This window comes from Oncorhynchus gorbuscha, linkage group LG04 (genome assembly GCF_021184085.1).
Source record: "Oncorhynchus gorbuscha isolate QuinsamMale2020 ecotype Even-year linkage group LG04, OgorEven_v1.0, whole genome shotgun sequence".
Lineage (NCBI taxonomy): Eukaryota > Metazoa > Chordata > Actinopteri > Salmoniformes > Salmonidae > Oncorhynchus > Oncorhynchus gorbuscha.
In genome coordinates this window covers 38,814,756-38,829,236 of record NC_060176.1, presented here as the reverse complement: position 1 = coordinate 38,829,236, position 14,481 = coordinate 38,814,756, and the positions used below count along the sequence as shown (strand labels likewise).

General features: G+C 42.1%; 1 protein-coding gene across 1 annotated transcript in view; it reads right to left on the bottom strand.

The window, feature by feature from the left end:
• nf2a (NF2, moesin-ezrin-radixin like (MERLIN) tumor suppressor a) overlaps positions 1–14,481 on the bottom strand; it is a 71,808-nt gene that overhangs the window by 40,021 nt on the left and 17,306 nt on the right. The window contains exons 5-9 of the mRNA XM_046346755.1: positions 12,905–12,973; positions 12,089–12,171; positions 9,828–9,903; positions 1,008–1,142; positions 704–778 (exon numbers count right to left, since the gene is read on the bottom strand). Of these exons, the coding sequence (XP_046202711.1) occupies positions 704–778; positions 1,008–1,142; positions 9,828–9,903; positions 12,089–12,171; positions 12,905–12,973 (438 nt within the window). The remainder of the gene's footprint in view (positions 1–703; positions 779–1,007; positions 1,143–9,827; positions 9,904–12,088; positions 12,172–12,904; positions 12,974–14,481) is intronic.

Genomic DNA, 14,481 nt, shown 5'->3' with positions numbered 1-14,481 from the left:
GTTATTGGCAGAGAGGTTGGAAATTCTTTCGTATTGGTCTATTCTTTCGTATTGGTCTATTATAGTGTGGAAATATAAACTGAGTTGTACAAAGCATTATGAACACCTTCCTAATATTGAGTTGCATTTGAGTTTGCCCTCAGAACAGCCTCAATTCATCAGGGCATGGACTCTACAAGGTGTCATAAGCGTTTAACAGGGATGCTGGCCCATATTGACTCCAACGCATCCCACAAGTTGGCTTGATATCAAATTGGCTGGATATCCTTTGGGTGGTGGATCATTCTTGATACACACAAGAAACTGTTGAGCGTGAAACTCAGCAGCGTTGCAGTTCTTGACACGAACCAGTGCACCTCACACCTACTACCATACCCTGTTCAAAGGCACTTAAATATTTTGGCTTGCCAAATCACCCTCAATGGCACAAATACACAATCCATGTCTCAAGGCTTAAAAATACTCCCCTTCATCTACACTGATTGAAGTGTATTTAACATGTGACATCAATAAGGGATAGACTGACCAGGTGAATCCAGGTGAAAGCTATGTCATGGAAAGAGTTTTGTACATTCAGTGTAGAAAAGACAGGAAATCAAGTTTCAAAATCAAGCACTGGGCCTTTAAAAGCAAGAATCTAGCTCTCACATAATACAGTCAACAACAACAAAAAAACATGTTTCGTTGTCATCACTGTACTCACCAACTTGTTAACCTTCAACTTGGAGGAGTTGAACTTGAACACGTCTGTTTTCTTGTCCAGAGGCTTTATGGCAAACTTAACCAGAAAGTTGACAAGACACATTAAAACCTCAAAGTAAGAAATTACACAAACTGTAAAAACAGACTTGTTCGATTCAGGGTTGGGGTCAATTCCATTTAAATTCAGTCAACTCAGAAAGTAAAAAATTTGAATTTCTGTTTCATTCCTGAGTTGACTGGATTGAAATGGAACTAATCCCAATCCTGGTCCAATTTCAGAGGCTGTAGGAGTAACGATCCAGTACCTCTCTGTCGCTGTAGGAGATGTTGCGAATCTCATTCCAGGGGAAGGAACATTTGGGGGTTAACTTGTTGTCTGGATCGTAGATATGTAGACCCAAGGCATCCACTCCCAGCAGGAGATCTGTTCCCTTCTTGTTCTGGGGGAAATAAAAGAACAGAGTGACTAATGAAGAAAGCGAGTATGAAACAAAGAAAGTTACCCACACACCCTATTTTTATGTATCCTTTTATTTAACTAGGCAAGTCAGTTAAGAACAAATTACTTACAATGACCCTAATAAAGAACATTTAATTTATTTAACAAGGATAGTCCAAATCAGTGACTTAGTAACACTTTCCACTATTTTCCAGGAAGTTTTGGGTGGTGAATGAGAAGAGGAAACAAAGCCCTCAGTAGCTGTGAGATTACCAGACTTCTCTAGTGTGTTTGTCTTTCTGACAGACAATTCATTACTCTCCTTTACGCTAATAAATACCAGCGGCGTTACAAAGTAGTGCTCTTTGTTGCCTGCTCTACTTTCTTTGTTGACTGTTCTACACTCGTGTCTATCTATCCGACAGGCAGTAGTGGCAGTGGCACAGCCTGGCAACCACAGGAGGTTGGTGGCACCATAATTCGGGAGAAAGAGCTTGTGGTAATGACTGGAGTAGAACGGTATCAAATGCATCAAACACAGGGTTACCATGTGTTTGATGCCATTCCAATCGCTCCGTTCCAGCTATTATTATGAGCTGTCCTCCCCTCAGGAGCCTCCACTGCTGGAAACTCAATTAATTATAGAGCTGGGCAATATGGAAAAAAAATCCAGATTGCAATAAATTGATGCAATAACGATAAATAGAATGATGTGTTTAGGGCTGACACCAATTAGTCGACTGGTCGATTGTTTGATCTTTAGTCTGTTAGTCGACCGAGATTGTGTTACTGCTCAACACACTATATGTGTGTATTTATTTGTGCCCATCTCAGTGAACTAATCCATTGTGGAGGCCTAGACTAAAAGCGGATTTATGCTTGATCCGAAAATTCGGCTCCATATGGAGGGTGTGATGCAATTGCAGAGTCTCGAGAAGCCAAATCGAACTCCGTACCGCATCGCCACAAGACTCCCAAATTTTGTAACAACTCTGTATAGCTCCACATTGACATGATTGGTTGACGGTAGAAACACAAACTCACTTCCTTGACAACAGCTCTGCACTGCTCAACGAAGCGCAAGAAGTATGAATGCCCTGACTTCTGCTGAGGCCATACCACCATAAATGCTCCATGGCCAATGCAGATGTCGGATTGACCATGCACTCAGATGCACAATGCCCTTCTTACTCCAGAATGCGCTCTCTCCCGCCAATTTGTGCACATTTATTGTTTCATAACTTCATTGTGTTATTTGCGTTTGATTGTTAGTGTATATCAATTCCCAGTAGTACATTTACCGTTAATTCCTAATCTACAATGTGTTACTATGGTTACAGTCATTTCTGTTAATGCATTCAATATTATTCCAGACTTCCCGTTATCATTGTCAGAGTGGACACATTGTTTGCAGAGTGCACAACCTATGCTAAACTTCTGAGAAACAAGCTTATTTCATCCCATTTATGCTGCTCAATCATCCTATTTTTCCAACTTAATTGAGGAGAATAAGAACCTAAATGTATTTTTGATACTGTCGCAAAGCTAGCAAAAAAGCAGCATTCCCGGAGAGAGTATGGCTTTCACTTTAGCTGTGATAAATTTGTGAACTTCTTTGACGAAAAGATCATGATCATTAGAAAGCAAATTACGGACTCCTCTTAAATCCTCGTATTTCTCCAAAGCTCAATTGTCCTGAGCCTGCACAACATTGCCAGGACCTAGAATCAAGGGAGACACTCAAGTTTTTGAGTACTATATCCCTTGACACATTGATGAAAATAATCATGGCCTCTAAACCTTCAAGCTGCATACTGGACCCTATTCCAACTAAACTACTGAACGAACTGCTTCCTGTGCTTGGCCCTCCTATGTCAAACATAATAAATGGCTCCATATACACCGGATGTGTACCAAACTCACTAAAAGTGGCATTAATAAAGTGTCTCTTGAAAAAGCCAAACCTTAACCCAGAAAATATAAAAAACTATCTCCCATTCCTCTGAAAGTTTTGAAAAAGCTGTTGCACGGCAACTCACTGCCTTCCTGAAGACAAACAATGTATATGAAATGCTTCGGTCTGGTTTTAGACCCCATCATAGCAGTGAGACTGCACACGTGAAGGTGGTAAATTACCTTTAAATGGCGTCAGACCAAGTCTCTGCATATGTCCTCATGCTCCTAGACCTTAGTGCTGCTTTTGATACCATCGATCACCACATTCTTATGTAGAGATTGGAAACCCAAACTGGTCTACACGGACAAATTCTGGCCTGGTTTAGATCTTATCGATGTAAAGATATGTTTGTCTCTGGATGGTATGTCCTCTGACAAATCAACTGTAAATATCAAGTGTTCCTCAAGGTTCCGTTTAAGGACCACTAGTGTTTTCACTATATATTTTACCTCTTGGTGATGTCATTCGGAAACATAATGTTAACTTTCACTGCCATGCGGACAATACACAGCTGTACATTTCGATGAAACAAGGTGAAGCCCCAAAATTGCCCCTCCCTGGAAGCCTGTGTTTCAGACGTAAGCAAGTGGATGGCGGTAAATGTTTTACTTTTAAACTCGGACAAAACAGAGATGCTAAGAAACAAAGAGATCTTCTGTTGGATCTGACAATCTTGATGGTTGTACATTCGTCTCAAATAAAACTGAAGGACCTCTGCGTTACTCTGGACCCTAATCTCTCTTTTGATGAACATATCAAGACTGTTTCAAGGACAGCTTTTCCGCATCTACGTAACATTGCAAAAATCAGGAACTCTGTCCAAAAATTATGCAGAAAAAATAATCCATGCTTTTGTCACTTCTAGGTTAGACTACTGCAATATTCTACTTTCCGGCTACCCGGATAAAGCACTAAATAAACTTCAGTTGGTGCTAAACACTGCTGCTAGAATCTTGACTAGCACCAAAAAATACCATATTACTCCAGTGCTAGCCTCTACACTGATTTCCTGTTAAGGCTAGGGCTGATTAAGATTTTACTGCTAACCTAAGAAGCATTACATGGACGTTCTCCAACCTATCCTTCCGATTTGTAGTGTAGTAAATTGGTGGTTGAATATCCCTTTAGTGGTGTGGGGTTGTGCTTTGGAAAAGTGGGTGGGTTATATCCTGCCTGTTTGGCCCTGTCCGGGGTTCTAGTCAGATGGGGCCACAGTTTCTCAACCCCTCCGGTCAGCCCCCAGTATTTATGCTGCAATAATTTGTGTCGGGGGCTAGGGTCAGTCTGTTATATCTGGAGTATTTATCCTGTCTTATCCGGTGTCCTGGGTGAATTTAAGTATGCTCCTCTCTCTCTTTTTCTCAGAGGACCTGAGCCCTAGGACCATGCCTCAGGACTACCTGGCCTGATGACTCCTTGTTGTCCCCAGTCCACTTGGTTGTGCTGCTGCTCCAGTTTCAACTGTTCTGCCTGTGGCTATGAAACCCTGACCTGTTCACCGGACATGCTACCTTGTACCGGACCTGCTGTTTTCGACACTCTCTCCCTCTACAGCACCTGCTGTCTCTAACTCTGAATGATCGGCTATGAAAAGCCAACTGACATTTACTCCTGAGGTTGCACCCTCTACAACCACTGATTATTATTATCCAACCATGCTGGTCATCTATGAACGTTTGAACATCTTGGCCATGTACTGTTATTCCTCACAATCAAATGCAGACCTCATTATCTACCAAGGGAATTCTCTTCGCAGACCAGCTGGCTGGTGTGTTTACGGACATATTCAATCAATCCTTATCCCTGTCTGCTGTTCCCACATGCTTCAAAAGGGCCACCATTGTTCCTGTTCCCAAGAAAGCTAAGGTAACTGAGCTAAATGACTACCACCCCGTGTCACTCACTTCCATCATCATGAAGTGCTTTGAGAGAAAAGTCAAAGACCATAACACTTCCACCCTACCTGACATCCTAGACCCACTCCAATTTGCTTACCGCCCCAATAGGTCCACAGACAACGCAATCACAATCACACTGCCCTAACCCATCTGGACAAGAGGAATACCTATGTAAGAATGCTGTTCATCGATTACAGCTCAGCATTTAACACCATAGTACCCTCCAAACTCGTCATTAAGCTCGAGACCCTGGGTCTCGACCCCACCCTGTGCAACTGGATCCTGGACTTCCTGACGGGCCGCCCCCAGGTGGTGAGGGTAGGTAACAACATCTCCACCCTGTTGATCCTCAACACGGGCCCCACAAGGGTGTGTTCTCAGCCCTCTCCTGTACTTCCTGTTCACCCACGACTGCGTGGCCATGCATGCCTCCAACTCAATCATCAAGTTTGCAGACGACACTACAGTGGTAGGCTTGATTACCAACAACGACGAGACGGCCTACAAGGAGGAGGTGAGGGCCCTCGGAGTGTGGTGTCAGGAAAATAACCTCACACTCAATGTCAACAAAACAAAGGAGATGATCATGGACTTCAAGAAACAGCAGAGAGAGCAGCCCCCTATCCACATCGACGGGACAGTAGTGGAGAAGGTGGAAAGTTTTAAATTCCTCGGCGTACACATCACAGACAAACTGAAATGGTCCACGCACACAGACAGCGTGGTGAAGAAGGCGCAGCATCGCCTCTTCAAGGCTGAAGAAATTCGGTCACCAAAAACACTCAAACTTTTACAGATGCACAACTGAGAGCATCCTGTAGGGCTGTATCACCGACTGGTACGGCAACTGCTCCGCCCACAACCATAAGGCTCTCCAGAGGGTAGTGAGGTCTGCGCAACGCATCACCGGGGACAAACTACCTGCCCTCCAGGACACCTACAGCAACCAATGTCACAGGAAGGCCAAAAAGATCATCAAGGACAACAACCACCCGAGCCACTGCCTGTTCACCCTGCTATCATCCAGAAGGCGAGGTCAGTACAGGTGCATCAAAGCGGGGACCGAGGGACTGGAAAACAGCTTCTATCTCAAGGCCATCAGACTGTTAAACAGCCAACACTAACATTCAGTGGCTGCTGCCAACATACTGACTCAACTCTAGCCACTTTGATAATGGAAAAATTGATGTAATAAATGTATCACTAGCCACTTTAAACAATGCCACTTTATATAATGTTTACATACCCTACATTACTCATCGTATATTGGGGCGGCCGGGTAGCCTAGTGGTTAGAGCATTGAACTTGTAACCAAAAGGTTGCAGGATCAAATCCCAGAGCTGACAAATCTGTCATCTACCCCTGAACAAGGCAGGCACTGTTCCTAGGCTGTCATTGAAAATAAGAATTTGTTCTTAACTGACTTGCCTAGTTAAATAATTTGATTTGATCTCCACCCAGCACAGCCAGAAGAGGACTGGCCACCCCTCAGAGCCTGGTTCCTGCCTTACTAGGGAGTTTTTCCTAGCCACCGTGCTTCAACATCTGCATTGTTTGGGGTTTCTGTACAGCACTTTGTGACATCAGCTCATGTAAAGAGGGCTTTAAATACATTTGATTGATGAGTTCTCAATTTAGTCATTGTCTTTTGTTTGGAGTACTCCTGTTAATGTTGAATAATAACCTGTATGGTTATTATTTGTTGGCTTCATGTAGGCTATTTTTACATAGTTGGCAAAGGCAATAGAATTTACTTTGTAGGTTTGTATAGTTTATTTAGATATAATTTGAATTAACCACATGACAAAGATAGATATAAAGACGTTAAATTAAACTGTTTCATGAAAATGTGTATATGAAAACCACAATTGGCACGCAGATCGATTGAAATGGTAAGATAAATTGGCATTCCACATAAATTGGCATTCCACATGAGTAGCCTATTAACAGCAACTTCAGGAGAATAGTTAAGTCAAGTTAAGGCTTTTTCCTTCTGGTTATCTAGATCTCTGGCACCCTCAAGGCATTTATCTTATTTCATCAAACTGTAAACTTTAAGCTGACGACTTTTAGTCGACCAACATTTTTTTTTTTCGGGGAAAACCCTAAAGTTCAAAGGATAATAATTTTTTAAAATTATAAACTACTACTTCTACTTCTAGTTTGACGGTTGTAGACATCAAATTGTCCCATTAACAATCACCCATATTAGCAAACGTATTTAATTTCATTTCAAAGGCTACTCATCATAATGAACAATATCAGCAAAATGCCTGCGATAAGTGTAGATAATATTCAGTTTATCTTCCCAGCTCTAATTCAGTACTCTGATAGATACAAGGTACCGTTCATCTTAATCTACATGAATTACTCATGTTGAGAAAGTTTGATGTGGTACTTAGAATGCCTCGGTCTTTTAGAGTAGACATTGATCACTGCAGTAGGCTATATTATCTCACTTCAAGAGAGAAATTGATTCCATATTAAATGGGATAATCGACCCACAGAAATAAAAATGATGATACTCCTGTCAATTTGATGAAAGCCTATGTACTATTAGTGGGTAAAATACAAAAGATCGCCAAATCAACCAATAAATTGTATGGTCATACCTTTCTGGAACACATCCATCAGTTTATCGTCATGACAAAGTATATATTTTGCTTAGATGTGCTCAATCTAAACAGTGTATGCATTTATTCAACTTAGTTTCTCCTTCAAGTACCATCTAGCAATGCACCATCTAGCAATGCACCCTGTGTGTCTGTGGGAAACGTGGGAAAGGGCCCCTCTCGCCATAGCAACATACTGCAATCGCTCTGGTCAGAGCAAACTGCAAGTTGAAAACTCTGATAGATTCCTAAATTGATAGTGCAGTTTGTTTAAGTGATTTTATAGCTAGCTTGCAACACTGAACAAAAATATAAATGCAACATGTAAACTGCTGGTCCCATGTTTCAGTAAAATCTTTGAAATTGTTTGCATGTTACGTTTCTACACTGAAAAAAAATAGAAAATACAACAATTTCAAAGATTTTACTGAGTTACAGTTCATATAAGGAAATCAGTCAATTTAAATAAATTCATGAGGCCCTAATCTATGGATTTCACATGAATGGGAACACAGATATGCGTGCTTCAACATCTGCATTGCTCGCTGTTTGGGGTTTTAGGCTGGGTTTCTGTATAGCACCTTCTGACATTGGCTGATGTAAAAAGGACTTTATAAATACATTTGATTGATTGATCTGTTGGTCACACACCTTAAAAAAAATAAGTAGGGGCATGGATCAGAAAACTAATCCGAATCTGGTGTGACTACCATTTGCCTCATGCATCTCCTTCACAGAGTTGATCAGGCTGTTGATTGTGGCCTGTGGATTGTTGTCCCATTCCTCTTCAATGGCTGCGAAGTTGTTGGATATTGGCAGGAACTGGAACACACTGTCGTACGCATCGATCCAAACATGCTCAATGTCTGGTGAGTATGCAGGCCATGGAAGAACTGAGACATTTTCAGCTCCCAGGAATTGTGTACAGATCCTCACAACATGGTGCCGTGCGTTATCATGCTGAAACATGAGGTGACGGCGGTGGATGAATGGCACGACAATAGGCCTCAGTATTTCATCACGGTATCTCTATTGTCAGGTCAAGACCTTGGTGACTACAAGCACGTAGATGAGCTTCCCTGAGACGGTTTCTGACAGTTTGTGTAGACATTCTTCAGTTGAGCAAACCCACAGTTGAATCAAGTGGCTGCTTTCAGACATGAAGGAACCGGAGATGGAGGTCCTGGGCTGGTATGGTTACATGTGATCTGTGATTGTGAGACAGGTTGGATGTAATTCTCTAAAAACGATATTGGAGGTGGCTTACGGTAGAGAAATTCACATTAAGTCGCTGGCAACGGCTCTGGTGGACATTCCTGCAGTCAGCATGCCAATTGCACATTCCCTCAGAACTTGAGACATCTGTGGCAATGTGTGTGTGACAAAATGCACATTTCAGAGTGGTGTTTTATTGTCCCCAGCACAAGGTGCACCTGTGTAAAGATCATGTTTAATCAGCTTCTTGATATGCCACACCTGTCAGGTGGATGGATTATCTTGGCAAAGGAGAAATGCTCACTAACTGGGATGTAAACAAATTTGTGCAAAAAAATGTAAGACACATTTTAAAATTTCTGGCTCTTATTTTTACTAATGACATTTATATTTATGTTCAGTGTACTTCATATACTGATATTGACTGGTATTATTGTGTGTAACTACATTTGCTAGCTAGCTAGCAAGCCCAAATAGAGCATTGCATTGTGGGTTTTGTAGTAGACTTGAGCTACAACAGATTTCCACATGTTGCTACATGTTGTTGTAATGACAAAATTAAACATCCCCACATTTTTTCCCACAAAGTGTAATTTAACACTGTTTGGGGTGGATTATCCCTTTAAAGAACATCATGATGAAGTAGTAATACTGCAGTAAACCATGGTCACTTTTCTTATTAGTCACTCATGACAGACTGTTAGATTTGGTTCTCGGTGCCGAGATTACTTTTATAAAGCTTAAATCAATCCCACTATATTAGGATCCAGATATTTTATACTACAACCTCCTGAAGTACAAATTAATATAGGATTCAACTTTCATCTTATTTCTTCATTTGAGGATAATAGCTTTTTATTGCCTTACTGATAGATGCATCATCCAGGATGATGTTGATCATAACTTTCCATGAGCTTAACGCTTCTAATGTTTCTATGGGCTTATTGTATGGGTTTAACACCTCTCTCTTTGATTGGAAACAAGCAGAAAAGGTTCAGGCTCACCCTGATGGGAAAGTAATTGATGCCGTACATCTCCAGGTCCTGAGCTATTTTTAAGTACTCCATCTCAGCATCTTCCCTGTGTCAGGAGAAGAGAAGACGAGATCAGAACAACATGTGTCAATGAGAGAGAGACCTCTTTCTAACTCATGCATCATCACGTGTAATAGAGCAGTGGTTCCCAACTCCAGTACCCCTAACAGTACACATTTTTACTGTAGCCCGGCACAAGCACACCTGATTCAACATCAGCAGGGGGTTTCACACTAACGTAGAGAGTAATTCCCTGAATGCACTTGAAGTCACACTATGTGGTTTAGGCAGATAAACATATTCTGCTGCAACTTCAAACAGCCAGTTACGTTGTAATGTCGTGATGAAAGTTAATTAATTCGTTTTTTTCTCCTTCTAGGTTGTCAGACCTGACTCTTCTTCTGGGTCATCTCTAGCAAGAAACAACATTTGCATGCTTTGACAAAAAACACAACATTGACACTCGTTTCACTTTTATCTGATGTTCTTTTGATGTGGCTGGCAAATACAAGCAAGAGGGTAGATCCACAAGTGCATTTTCATGTCTGCCTTTCTAAGCAAGGGAGGAAAAAACTCCTAAGCACTGGAAACTGTCATAGGGAATCAGTGAAGACAGACCCTTTATTCCTAGACAGGTACAGTGCCTTGCGAAAGTATTCGGCCCCCTTGAACTTTGCGACCTTTTGCCACATTTCAGGCTTCAAACAAAGATATAAAACTGTATTTCTTTGTGAAGAATCAACAACAAGTGGGACACAATCATGAAGTGGAACAACATTTATTGGATATTTCAAACTTTTTTTTAAAATGAAAAACTGAAAAATTGGGCGTGCAAAATTATTCAGCCCCTTTACTTTCAGTGCAGCAAACTCTCTCCAGAAGATCAGTGAGGATCTCTGAATGATCCAATGTTGACCTAAATGACTAATGATGATAAATACAATCCACCTGTGTGTAATCAAGTCTCCGTATAAATGCACCTGCACTGTGATAGTCTCAGAAGTCCGTTAAAAGCGCAGAGAGCATCATGAAGAACAAGAAACACACCAGGCAGGTCCGAGATACTGTTGTGAAGAAGTTTAAAGCCGGATTTGGATACAAAAAGATTTCCCAAGCTTTTAACGTCCCAAGGAGCACTGTGCAAGCGATAATATTGAAATGGAAGGAGTATCAGACCACTGCAAATCTACCAAGACCTGGCCGTCCCTCTAAACTTTCAGCTCATACAAGGAGAAGACTGATCACAGATGCAGCCAAGAGGCCCATGATCACTCTGGATGAACTGCAGAGATCTACAGCTGAGGTGGGACACTCTGTCCATAGGACAACAATCAGTCGTATATTGCACAAATTATGGAAGAGTGGCAAGAAGAAAGCCATTTCTTAAAGATATCAATAAAAAGTGTTGTTTTAAGTTTGCCACAAGCCACCTGGGAGACACACCAAACATGTGGAATTGGCAACAATGCAAAACGTTATGTTTGGCGTAAAAGCAACACAGCTCATCACCTTGAACACACCATCCCCACTGTCAAACATGGTGGTGGCAGCATCATGGTTTGGGCCTGCTTTTCTTCAGCAGGGACAGGGAAGATGGTTAAAATTGATGGGAAGATGGATGGAGCCAAATACATTCTGGAAGAAAACCTGATGGAGTCTGCAAAAGACCTGAGACTGGGATGGAGATTTGTCTTCCAACAAGACAATGATCCAAAACATAAAGCAAAATCTACAATGGAATGGTTCAAAAATAAACATATCCAGGTGTTAGAATGGCCAAGTCAAAGTCCAGACCTGAATCCAATCGAATCTGTGGAAAGAACTGAAAACTGCTGTTCACAAATGCTCTCCATCCAACCTCACTGATCTCGAGTTGTTTTGCAAGGAGGAATGGGAAAGAATTTCAGTCTCTCGATGTGCAAAACTGATAGAGACATACCCCAAGCGACTTACAGCTGTAATCGCAGCAAAAGGTGGCGCTACAAAGTATTAACTTAAGGGGGCTGAATAATTTTGCACGGCCAATTGTTCAGTTTTTGATTTGTTAAAAAAGTTTGAAATATCCAATAAATGTCGTTCCACTTCATGATTGTGTCCCACTTGTTGTTGATTTTTCACAAATAAATACAGTTTTATATCTTTGTTTGAAGCCTGAAATGTGGAAAAAGGTCGTAAAGTTCAAGGGGGCCGAATACTTTCGCAAGGCACTGTATATGACATTGCAGCCTTACCTTGTCCTCCCTCTATGCTCAGCATAACAAGAAGTGATTCTCTCCTCCCACATCTCTGCTGTCATTTGGTAAAGGTTGATCACCTAAAGAACAGAGGATAGGTAAGTCACAACAATCACTCAAACGTTTATACAAAATATATGCAGTACAATAACAGAAACGTGTTTTGTACATGTGTTCCAGGAAATCCAAGGAAAACGTTATTAAAAAAAAAAAAAAATGTTTACCACTTTTTCTCCCCAATTTCGTGGTATACAATTGTTTTAGTAGCTACTATCTTGTCTCATCGCTACAACTCCCGTACGGGCTCGGGAGAGACGAAGGTTGAAAGTCATGCGTCCTCCGATACACAACCCAACCAAGCCGCACTGCTTCTTAACACAGCGCGAATCCAACCCGGAAGCCAGCCGCACCAATGTGTCGGAGGAAACACCGTCTGGCAACCTTGGTTAGCGCGCACTGCGCCCGGCCCGCCACAGGAGTCGCTGGTACGCGATGAGACAAGGACATCCCTACCGGCCAAGCCCTCCCTAACCCGGACGACGCTAGGCCAATTGTGCGTCGCCCCACGGACCTCCCGGTGGCGGCCGGTTACGACAGAGCCTGGGCGCGAACCCAGAGTCTCTGATGGCACAGCTGGCGCTGCAGTACAGCGCCCTTAACCACAGCGCCAGTGGTCAAGCCACTGCGCCAATGACGGTAACGTTATTACCGTCATTGATAATGTCCTTACCATTTCTGGCAGAAATTAAAACTACAAGGTTACTACGATGGTGCTTATGTATTGCAGCTAAAAGACTAATGGCAGTCACTCACCCTCTTTGGTAAGAGTTCCTCTTTAGCCAGAAAGCCTAGTTTGTGGACATTGGGGTCATAGTCTCCATACTGCAAAGTCAAGAGAGCAAAAGCAGTTAAAAGGAAATGGTCAGGCCAGGATAACAGCCAATAGAGATAATATGATAGTATATCTCTATCCTTTTATGAAGTTTATGATGTGATAAAGTCACAGATGAGAGATGAATCGGTCAAAATGAACAGGGCCAGGTCTTTCATCAACACACAGACTAATTTACTTGCAGCACACACACACACCCCTTCCTGGTCGTCAGGAAATGGTGACATTACATAATATAATAATAATAATATATGCCATTTAGCAGACGCTTTTATCCAAAGCGACTTACAGTCATGTGTGCATACATTCTACGTATGGGTGGTCCCGGGGATCGAACCCACTATCCTGGCGTTACAAACGCCATGCTCTACCAACTGAGCTACAGAAGGACCACAATAATGTCATTAAGATATGGTTCACAAATGAGAGAGGAATAACAATGGACGAGAGAAGGGGATGTCAAATACCTTCAGTGGTGACACAAATTACCCCCACCGGCCTAGAGAAAACTGTGGTAGTTCCTTTATAATGCAGTGTTTGTTTATGTGTATGCGCGTGTGTCAGGAACACAGTTTCAGGACTGGTACAAAAAGGCCAAAGGAAATGGGTATAAAATTTGTGTATGGACCAGAAACTGATGGGACCTGATGATAACGGCGGGTAGCCTAGTGGTTAGAGCGTTGGGCCAGTAACCGAAAGGTTTCTGGATAGAATCCCCGAGCTGACAAGGTAATAATCTGTCGTTCTGCCCCTGAACAGTTCCCCGGTAGGCCATCATTGTAAATAAGAATTTGTTCTTAACCATCTTGCCTAGTTAAATAAAGGTTCAATTTAAATAACAGCTACTGACCATTTAGCTTTCATCAGTTGGAACTGAATGTGAGTTTCTACCTGGTAACTAGGGAATCATGGTTAATGGCAAATTCATCATCATTCAGAAAAAGGACACAGTAGTAGTTTTGGAAGTGTGTTGGATACTGTTGGTTGTTGTAGTTGTATAGGAGGGTGTGTTGTCACTGTATTTCAATTCTAAACCTTGAATTACAAGACATTCAATTGACAAGAATCCCTTTTATATGCCAATTTATCAAATCATCGATGTCACCTGCCAGAGCAGACTAGTAATAACTGGTCGATCAGACCAACCTATTCACACAGTGGGGTTACATTGCAGGCTGCCTGGTGTGTCACACTCTCTCCACTCGCTACCCCACTCCCTCTATTCTTCTTCTGCTACCCCTGCTCTACCTACAGCCAGTGAGTGGATGCCTGGCCAGGCAACTTCCTGCGTTTTGTTTTTAAGCAGCAGTTGCTTGAAACTCCCTGTCAACATGTCTCTGGAGCGAGGTGCCCCGCTGAATACCAAACACGAGTCTATCCTGCACTGCCCAGCAGGATGATACTTTAGCCTACACACATACGTGCATGCACATACACACCAACAAATACACAAACCTTTCTGCTTCCTATAAACCCTTTTTCAGTCTACCCTCCTTCA